This window comes from Spermophilus citellus (assembly GCF_964194105.1).
Source record: "Spermophilus citellus genome assembly, chromosome: 9".
Taxonomy (NCBI): Eukaryota; Metazoa; Chordata; class Mammalia; order Rodentia; family Sciuridae; genus Spermophilus; species Spermophilus citellus.
Window position 1 is genome coordinate 4,151,186 of NC_138191.1, and position 10,898 is coordinate 4,162,083.

A 10,898-nucleotide genomic window follows, 5' to 3' on the forward strand; every position below is an offset into this window, starting at 1 on the left:
TTCTATGCTGTAGCACATAGCAGACTTTCATTCTTTTTTTAAGGCCGAATATGACATATATAATACACACACCATTTTCTTTCTATTCATCTTTCCATGGACACTTGGGTTGCTTCCTCCTTTTTGGTTATGTGAACAGTGCTGTTATGGACCGACGTGTACAAATATCTGTTTGAGCACCTGCTTTCAATTCTTCGGGGTATACGTTTAGGAGAGGAGTTCTATGGTGTCTTTTTGATTTTTTAGTTTTGTTTTAAGGAACACCCTGGGTTAGACCTGGATTATTTTTGCTTTATGGTCATTTCAGTCACGTTCAGTAGAAAGGGTCACTGTGGGTTCACAGGGAAAGCGATGGTTTCAGTCCTGGATGAAGGTGGTCAGTTGATTGCTGCACAGTTGCCTAAGGTCTGCCACAGGACCTTCCCACAGAGCAGAGGCCACATCAAAGTCAGACACAACCCAGAGATGCTGAGAAGACAAGTCTTTATTTTTTCACAGGGTCAGGTGTAGGGAGTGAAAACTGATCAGGCCGATGTGGCCAGCCCTGGAAGATACCAGGTGGGCAACCTGTCAGGAACTGGAGAAGAGACCCGAGAGTCGCTGGGGAAAGCCAGAGCTCAAGGCTAGAGGGGGTTGGAGTATTGCGGCACAGCAGGTGGGGACAGTCCTGAACTCTGTTTTTCTTAAATTTTCTTTTCTCAACTGCAACTGCCCAGCTCAGCAGCAGCCCCCAGAGCTGTGGCCACAGCCAGGGCCCCCAGACTGCTGACCACGGCCACCATCACAGGAGTCGGAGCTCTGGCGACGGCATCGGTGGGACCTGTGGTGGCTGTGGTGGCTCAGGAAGCAGCCGCCCTCAGAGCTGGGGCCAGCACAGCCCCCGGAGCTCGCAGCGCAGCCAGAGGCCGCAGGCAGACACTGTGCTGGGCTCTTGGGGGGGCACTTGGGTGAGGGGCACTTGGGAGGAGGCTGGCACTGCTGCTGGTTCTGCTGGAAGGACATCTCCACGGGAGTCACGAGTCTGGATGGACCAAAGACAAGGTCAGTATAAAGCTCTGGCCTCTCCTCCCCTGGGACCGGCTGTGTGAGCCCTGGCTCTTCAGGCCCTCTGCCTCCTGGGCTGTGGCTGCAGGAAGGAAATGGAGAGCCATCTCCATCCTCTGACCTGGAGGACCTCCCGTCCTTCCCCTCTGCCCTGCTTCCAGAGGAGAATGCCCAGACGCCCCGAGTCCCACCCCCTCTGTCCTCACAGAAACACCAGCACATGCATTCATTGGCTGGTGACTCCAGAGAGTCCCTGTGGTCTCTCAAGAAGAACCAGAGCGGGGAGGACCTGAGAGCCAGGACTCTAACTTCCCTCAGAGGTTCTGTGCTCTCTGACCCCTGACCTGTCCCCAGAGGCCCTCCAAGGCCCGCCCCTGTTCGTCCACTCCTAGATGAGGATGGCCTCCTGCTGGACACTCACCAGATGCAGCAGAGGCAGGAGCAGGAGGAGGCTGAGCCTGGAGGAGCTGAGGATGGGGAGCACAGGGCAGCAGCCCTTTTATCCAGTGCAGGGTGGTGATGCACAGCCTGAGCACGCTGCTGCTTTCACAACCCGGGGACCGACCACTCCCCTCCAGGTCCACCATCTTCCTTCCTTCCTTCCTGGACCTGGACAAGAGGGAACGAGGAAATCTGGGTGAGTGCTTTTCATGCGTGTTGAGGCCCCGCCATTACTCCTTCTTTCATGCATTCAGCTCATATTCTTTAGCTTGGCTTCTGTGCCTTGTATTTTTTTGCTGGACAGTGAGAATGGAGATGTATATGACACATTTCCTGACCAAGAGCATTTCAAGTTTAACTGGACTGACAGAGATTACACCTATTTGTCTGATATCATGTGATTCTTCCTGCAATACAAATGTCCCTGTTACTCTGGGTATTCCCAAGAGAGAACGATGTGTTCACATGCAATTGGCATCTGATTCTTGGGGAAGTTGGGTGATTTGAGACCATTAGCCCCTGGGAATGAGATGTTTTAGGTAATGGATGGGGAATGGAATCTCAGCCCCTGAGACAAGTGGGGCTCCTAAGAGACCTAAGGGTAGTATTAAATGGGTGATGGAATAAACTGTGGAAGGGCCTATCGGCATTGAGATTAGAGACTCATAACTAAGGTGAAAAAAGTCAGTTTGCCCATATTTAACTTTCTGAGAGTTGAATGATATTAATTATAAGAAAATAAAATGAGTATTGTGGATATAGCTCAGTGGTAGTTTGCTCTCCTAGTACTTGCAAGGCCCTGGGTTTGATCCTCAGTAACTCCCCCCCAACCACACACACATAAGAATAAGAAGAGAAAATGATCCATGAGCATAGAATATTGAAGATAACCGATTGGAGTCTTAAAGATGTTTTTTTTTCAATATGCTGCTAATGATGAAATTGATGATGGTAGTGATTGATATCTTGTGAGTCACAATTAGGATAATTTTTAAAAAAATCTGGATCCTATTTTCCTTATTTTAGCATTAGAGATAAATTTCTCATTGAACTTGTTTACTATCATAATAACTGTATTTTGCTATTTGTTTTCAGAAATTTACGGTCAGAATTATAATGAAACACTATTTACAATTAAATGATGATTTTTAAGAAAAATTTTTTTGATAAATGTATGGTAAATGTGATTGTTATCTGTGCTTTATAGTTCATGGTTTTCAGTACAACATTCCTTATAAGGTTTAAACTTTCCAATATACCCACTTTAAAGCATGAATATTCAATAATTTATTTTGAGAGGTCCAAGGAGAATGAGTTGCACTTGGTCTTAAGGAATGTGGCTGGGAATGGAGGAAGGGGAAAGGTTAGAGCTAATATTCCTCTGGCTCCAGGAATCCTGTGACTTGAGGAATCTCCTGCTCAGGGAATGTTTTTAAAGCTTAAATCCACAACTATGCTGAAGCATCCATTCGTCTCCTGTTGTTTCAGACATTGTTAGTGCAGTGGAAGGAATTACTCACTGCTACCGAAAGGCAAATTGGATACTTTTTCATACCAGACAGGGTGGTGAAGATGAAGGATACAGTGTTTAAAAACCATCATTCTTTCCCCCAGTTTTGCTGGTGATAGAGGCCAAGAGGATGTCAGATGGGCAGAGGGCCAGTCGAGTGAAGGCATGCGACTGGGTGGGGAGCTTTGGGCCTTCTAAAGTGTTCATCCTGGTTCCTGGACTGTGACTCTGGTTGAAGGCACCCTCTTCCTGTCTCTCCTCACCATCCCAGTGTTTGCTCTGAGTACAGCCCATTTCTGAGTGCCACCACCAGTACTCCTCCCCAGTGAAGTTCCTTCTCCTTCAAGTCATTCACCCCATATTCCTTCACTTAGTGAGCTTCTATTGAGCATCACCAATGTTCCTAAACCCAGAGAGCACCAGGAAAGCCCTGTAGTAGAACGAAATCATGTTGTTTGGCTTATTGAAGTGATGAAGACACTACCCTCTCTGGGGACGTTAGGAAGTGCTTGTCAGAATTTTATTGAGAATTTTTGCACCTATGTTCATCAGGGATATGGTCTGAAGTTTTCTTTCCTCGATGTGTCTTTGTCTGCCTTAGGTACCAGGGTGATACGAGCCTCATAGAATGAGTTTGGAAGGGTTCCCTTCTTTTCTATTTTAGGAAATAATTCGGGGAGTATTGATATTAATTCTTCTTTGACATTCTTGTAGAACTTGGCTGAGGATGCATCTGGTCCTGAGCTTTTCTGGGTTGGTAGGCTTTTGAAGGCATCTTCTATGTCATTGCTCAGAATTGATCTGTTAAATTGTATATGTCCTCCAGATTCAGTTTGGGCAGATCGTACTTCTCCAGAAACTTATTGGTGTCATCTAGATTTTCTATTTTATTGGAGCATTCATTTTCAAAATAGTTTTAAATTATCTTCTGTACTTCAAAAGTATCTGTCGCGATATTTCTTTTTCATCTCAAATTTTAGTAACTTGAGTTTTCTCTCTCCTTCTTTTCATTGGGGTGGCTAAGGCTTTATCAATCTTATTTATTTTTTCAAAGAACCAGCTTTTTGTTTTGTCAACTTTTTCAATTTTTTTTTTTGTTTCAATCTCATTGGTTTCAGCACTGATTTTAATGATTTCCTGTCTTCTATTACTATTGGTGTTGATTTGTTCTCCTTTTTCTAGGGCTTTGAGATGTAGCGTGAGGTCATTTATTTGTTGGCTTTTTCTTCTTTTAATGAATGAGCTCGATGCAATGAAACTTTCCTGGCAGTACTGCCTTCCTAGTGTCCCACAGCTTTTGGTAAGTTGTATTGGAGTTCTTGTTCACCTCCAAGAACTTTTTCTTTTTATCTCCTCCCTGATGTCTTCTGTTATCCATGTGTCATCCAATAGCATTTTATTTAGTCTCCAGGTGTTGGAGTAGCTTCTATTTTTAATTGTATCATTGATTTCTAAATTCATTCCATTGTGGTCTGATAGAATGCAGGGTAGTAACTCTATTTTTTTTAATTTTCTCCATTTGTGTTCAATGAACTGAAATGCATTCTGCTGTCATGTATAACTAATTAGAACAAATAATAACAATGATAATAAAGAAGAAGTGTTTGTTACAGGGTTTGAGCATGTGTTAGGTAATTTGAGGCAAAGGTTCAAAGGAGTGAAGTTTTGCTCTAGATTGGAAGCTGTAAGGAATCAGGGGTGTTTCTATAACTTGTTATTTTAATTTTTAACCAGAAATCAGGGTTGATGAAGTAGGGCTCATTCTGTGGTTAGTGAGGAGATAGCAGTCACTCACAGAGAAAAGGGGATGTTGGTTATTTTTGTGGTCTGGACAATGCTCTTGTTTTTGTTGATGCAAGAGTGGTCTTGTTTCGCTTTGCTTCCTCGCGGTCATAGAGCTATGTTGTCTGGTGTTGAAATTCTGTTAATCATTTGTGTTCAATGAAGAGCATCAGAGCCTACCCATTAGAGACCGGCCAGTTTGCTGCAGCGCTCCGGGTCTACTCCTTCTTTTCTTGGTAACAGTTACAGACCAGATGTCATGGGCAGGAGTAGACACACAGCAGCTGATAGAGAGACTCAAAATCTCTCTTCAGTGAGTTTACCGTCTAGCAGACCAAATATCAATTATACCAGGAATAATGGCTCCCAACAGGAATTCTAAGGGCATGTAAAACAAAAAAGGGGGGGGTATTGGGGCCTAGATTTCGTTGCAAAAACAAACTTTATGTCTCTCTATTTTGTGGTTACGAGATGCGAGCCTTGTCTACTGTCAGCAACAAGCATGGCAGCCCTTTCCCCCCAGGGCTGCGATCCTGAGTCACAGGAGGAGGGGGCAGAGGGAGGGGGAGATAACTGAAAAGTGACAACATTAAAATTTTCAAAGGGTCCAAACATCCTTGCTGATGACGTTCAGTGGATCGTCTTACCTCTTTTATGAAACACACGGGGACATCTGAAAAACTCTTCCTTTGGCCCCATCACTGACCTGGAGACGGAGCTGGTCGTCATCTCCACCTCTGTGAGTCGCTCCTCCTCACCCTCCTTTTCCTCATAGATCAAGTGCTCTGCAGATCCCATGTGCAAAGCCTCCATCCTGTGATGACAGACACTGGTTTTAAGGTGATGATCTGTCTACTTCCTCCAGGGGTCTCATTGTGAGGAGCCTTGGTTCTCTGCAGTCTCAGGATCTGAAGGAAACAGAGAGTAGTCTGGCTGGGTGAATCTTGGGGGAATACTATGACTTAGTCACTCTAATTGGTACTGTAGGAACTGGCAGTGCAGGATCTCAGGTTTAGTTCTTTGGGGTGTATTTTGGACATGGCATCTCTGCGATCTAGGATGAATCAACAAGCACAAAATTCTTCTCTTTGCTTACAACTCATAGTTCCTTGCTTCCTCCCATATCTATAACAATCGCAGTGCCTAGGGAGGGAGGATTTGAGTTTAAAGTTTTGATCAGGATTAATTCAGACTGATCTGGATTTAATTATCCATTAAAATGCCTGAAAAAGTGTGGAATTTCCCAGAGGTACTTTGCCTCAGTTCATGGAGAAGACCATGGCTGGAAGATGTTTTACCACGCTGAGTTCAGATGTTTAATATACTAATTAGAAGGCTCTAAGAAAACCTTCATAACAACTGGGCATCTTGTTACAAAGATCAGGTTCTCGGATCTGAAAGATCTGAGCAGTCAGATTCCCATTGGTTTTTCTAGTATCAATTCCAATCAATGAATTCCAGATGGATTCCAGTTCACGAAGGACAGTCAGGACACAGGTTCAGGTAAGTTCACACTGTCCACACACAGGTGCAGCAGGCCCTGGGACATGGGAACTGGGAAGCTACTGGGGGTGGGGGACAGGATGGGAGTTTGGGGGTCAGAGAGGAAGTCTCCTAAGGATAGGAGCATCTTAGAAAGTGAAGAAGCGGAGGAGAGGAAGTTGTGCGCGGGATGGTAGGAACACCTGTGTGCTACTCACCTGCAGGTCCGTGAGGAAAAGGAAGACTCTCTGGGAGGCAGGGGAACTGATCCACCTGACCTGGACAGGTCTGTGGCTGTGATACCTGCCCTCTCCTCCTGGGATTCTTGGAAACAATTCTCTCTTCTACTAGTTTTTTAAGACTTCCTGTCTATGTTGTATGTGAGGGAGGAGTTGACACACTGGGGCATGGGGGGTCTGTGCTAGGTCCTGGGCAGGTGCTTTGTTTCAGGGATGGCTACTAGGTCTTCAAGGAAACCACGTTGGATCTGAGGGAGGTCTCACCTGGAATGAACTCTGGTTTGTTCATTATGGAATTAGGAGCAGCAGAGTGGTCGGGAGGTAATGTCCATGGGAGCATTGAAGGAACCCTGTGACATTGGACAGGGAAAACCTGGACTGGGCACCACGAGAGTATGGTGACTAGGAAACACCAGAGGATTCTGCCGAGAGTCATTCTGGAAATTAGACCTCAGGTTACGAAGACCAGGATACACCGAGAGCTGGAAACCAGATACGGATGCATATGGTTTAAAAACAAAAATGATGAGGACTTATGATATGTGTGACTTCCAGACTGAGCAGCAAATGTTGTGAGGGAACTCCTCCTCTGATCTCCAGCAATGTCTCAGGGCCTCCTCGGCCTCGGAGCAGAGCCACAGGGAGGAGGACAAGCAACAGACTGGCCCATGCATTTGGTTCACGTGGTGGCCATCCAATCCTCCTTCTGCATGCCTCTCAGGGCCTTGGCCACTGTCACAGCGACAGCAGCCAGAGCTCTGCCACCATGCCTAGTGGGACAGGCAAAGTCTGTGATCAATCAAGTAGAAACATTCCCCAGGAATGAGGCTCTGACAGCCCTCAGAGCTGAGGCTCCCCAGGGGGCTCGGAGCAGCACGTTGGAGCAGGCACTTGGGAGACACTGGGCACAGCCTTGATATTACCCTAGTGTTTTTTTTTCCAGGACATCTTGGAAGAAGTTTAGTGTCTTTCTTTACTTGTACTTTAGTGACAAAACTGCAAATAATGGCGTCTGAGAACATTTATTTTAAAACTTGACTATTTCACATCTCATAGCTCTGAATACAAAGTTTAGAAAAAACTTCCTGAGTAGAGGAGAAAGGGAAATAGAAGATAACTTGGGTTGAAGGCCCCTGATTCCAGTGAGGAGTGATGAAATCTTGGACGGAGTTCTTCTCTTATTTTAGTTTTCAAGCAGGAAGTGGGCAACGGGATGGGAAGGGGTGAGGGTAGTAAGTCTTGTTTAGGGACAGCTCTAACTCTAGCCTTCTGCATCTCCATGGCAGATACCATGGGTTTTGAGGAGAGAAGGAATCCAGGAAACCCCAAGACTGTTCAAACATCAGTTCTTCAGTCTTTCTGTAGCTTTGCCATTCTTGATTTTCCATTCATTAAAATCATTCATTCTTTCAAACAATTTGTATTAAAGTAATATTATACACTGCTCTGGGCAAAGGAGACTCAACAACAAAGAAGTTATCATTCCGGCCCTTAGGCTGACAATGTGGGGTCGAGAGAGAAGCAGTTAGATAACCTCAGGCCTGACGTCAGAGTTTTGGGGTGGCTCAGCAGGGACTCAAGTGAATGGTGAATCCAGATGTTGTCACCCGGCATTTCTAGGGAAGGGGAATGGGACGAGCAAGGTGTAGAACCTGTACCTGTCGAGGGGTAGTAAACCAGGGGCGGAGACTAAAAGGAGCTTGGAGACCTACGACGTATTGAAGGGGCCGCCAGGGGGAGAGTTAATTCTGGGGTTGACGGAGAATGGGGCTGAGGGAGCTCTGGGAGCGCCCAAGATCTCAGACCTCAGGGACAGAATAAAGTGTTCCCTCAGAGCATTCCTGCTTGCAAACATAAATGGGAAGAGAACTCCGTCCAAGATTTCATCCTCCTCACTGGAATCAGGTCCTTCAACCCAAGTTACCTTCTATTTCCCTTTCCCCTCTACTCAGTAAGTTTTTCTAAACTTTGTATTCAGAGCTATGAGATGTGAAATAGTCAAGTTTTAACACTGAGACTTGGGGATTGAGAAACGGAGACAGGAAGGAGATAGGAACACATCACCTTTCAATTGAACAATGCTGCTGAGTGCCACCCTCGGAATCTTCAATCTATCCCCGTGTCGCTGAGCTCTTCCCTTTGGTGTGAGACCAAGCACACATGTTAGATGTCCCTCTTGTATCCACCAAAACAATGATATCCAGTTCTCAAAAATTTGCCCATGACAGATGCCTTTAATGAGTTTAGAGGCCCTTTGTGTATCCATCCAATACCCCAGAATGAGAATCCAACTGAATATAGAAACCCCTTCATCTAAATCTGTTCTTTTGCAAGGAAAATCAGAAGTTGTCCCCAAGAGTCCCACTGGAAGAAAGGTCCAGGAGAGAGCACGTGGTCTTGTTCTGCACCAAGTGTCTAAACCTATACCATGTAAACCCTTGTTGAATGAATGAACCTGGGGGTTGGTCTAGGAGCCTCCTGACAGGGACTGAACAATCTGTTTCTCTATAACTACTGAGAACTCAGTTATCTGGGTCAACTTTAGGTGGGCTTCTGGATTCCCCTGACTGTACCCGTGTCTCAAATACAAACTGTTGGTTGATTCTGGTCTCATTTATTCGCATTTCTGAGTGGATTCATCAATAGCAGGGATTTGGTGGCATCTTGGAGCTTACACCTCACTGGAAGGGCTCTGCAAGTCCCTATGCCTGGTTCTAGAGATTCCTGGTAGATGATGACATGTTGCAGGGTTTAATGGGCAAACCAAAGGCTGAGATCTGTTTCTTTCCTTGCCCATGTGGAGTTGTAAACCTGACCCATAAATCTCTGTCATGTCCATCCTGAGATATTATTTTTAAGGCCATGAGTTAAACTTACCATCCATTTTATGATTCCAAGCAAAAAAAAAAAAAAAAAAAAAAAAAAATCTAAGACTTTGCAAGCTCTTAGAACCCCTGGCAAATTATTTTCCAGAAATCAAGACTATTCACCCTTTGCTTTCTCTGTGTCATAATTGCATCTTAACTCAACATTTTTCATGTCCTTGGACTGGTTCTATCCAAGAGCTTGCTCAAACTTTGAATGGTGTGTGGCAGTGAATCAGTAGTTCCCACAGCAGTCGCAATTTCTAAAAGACATCTTTTCATAGCCTGATGAGCTGAGCAGTGAATCCAAACTTATTGGAGCTGTCTGACTTCAGCTCCTTCCTGGGGCTCCTTTTGGTCTTAAAGAAACGAAGGCCTATGAACATAGGGGAGGGAACTAATTTCCATTTTGCTATTTCCTTAGGGCCTTAAAAAGAAGTTTAAAATTCACCTCTTTCATATACTACCAGATATGCCAATTTCCCTGATATATCTGGCCCTAAACTAGCTTCTCTTAATATTTACTTTATTAGCTCACAGTTCATGATATCTCTATGGATTTCTGAATTTTCCTGATAAACATTCTGGCTTGAATGTTGGCTGACTCTTCCCCCTATGCATCGCCATCCCCAAAATGAGTTGGTGCTGTTAGTGCACCTCAAGAACCGTGATTTCAGTGCCTGGTGCCGCTGAGTGCCACATTCTGGGTGGAAACTCTGGAAGAACAACTCCTTAAAGGCTCATGTGGTTTGGAGTCTTAGTGTTATAACATTTAAAAAGCAAAATTAGTGTGGGGGGGGTGATGGCCAGCGTCTCATTAGGGGATTCTTCTTCCTGCTGAAAACTTAAGAGTCTAAAGTAGTTAGTGAAGAACAAAATACAAAGAGTCAGACAAACAAGAGCTGGAACTAGACAAAGGAAGGATGGCTTCAGTGGTTTTTTTGAGGGGATGCATCAAAGGCAGGGATAAGGGTTCAAGGGCAGAGTCTTGCTTCCTGATGTCTTGCAGCCAGCAGTTGATTGACATCTTGGCACGTCACACCCATCTCAGGTGCTGTGCGGAACGTGGCAGAGCAGAATAGGAATTCACAATGTCCCTGGGTAGTTGACCAGAGGAGATGTCCATGGTCATTCCCAGACACCAGATGTTTCTATCCACTAGACTTCGATGTGCGGTGACACACATGTAACCCATGGATGGCTCGTGACCCAAAATACTGAGGACTTAAAGAATTACAGAGGAAACCCACCATTTGCTAACATTTTTGAGCACATTGTAGAGTAACTCAGGAAACCGTGGAGTTCAGGAGCCTGGTTTCCTCTGTTAACCTATCTGGGTTTATGCTGTAGCTGCTATGAAACCGTGGGCCACCACTCCATGTTGCCCCCCACCATTGTAATATGGGAGAAGGGTAGTGTAGACCCCAAAGGATCAGAGTGAGGATTAAATTATTTCCTATAGGCCAGGCCTCTGTGCACAGTAAGTAGTGAACAAATCTTGGAGATTATGAATATATGTCCCTAGCCATGATCTCA

General features: G+C 45.1%; 1 protein-coding gene across 1 annotated transcript; it reads right to left on the reverse strand.

Moving 5' to 3' along the window:
- Positions 1-717: 717 nt before the first annotated feature.
- On the reverse strand, positions 718-1,002 carry LOC308655379 (late cornified envelope protein 3D-like; the record flags this gene model as incomplete). The annotated part of the gene is made up of 1 exon (XM_081305487.1): positions 718-1,002. One exon carries the CDS (start codon positions 1,000-1,002, stop codon positions 718-720), a length of 285 nt encoding a protein of 94 aa, XP_081161613.1.
- Positions 1,003-10,898: the final 9,896 nt, after the last annotated feature.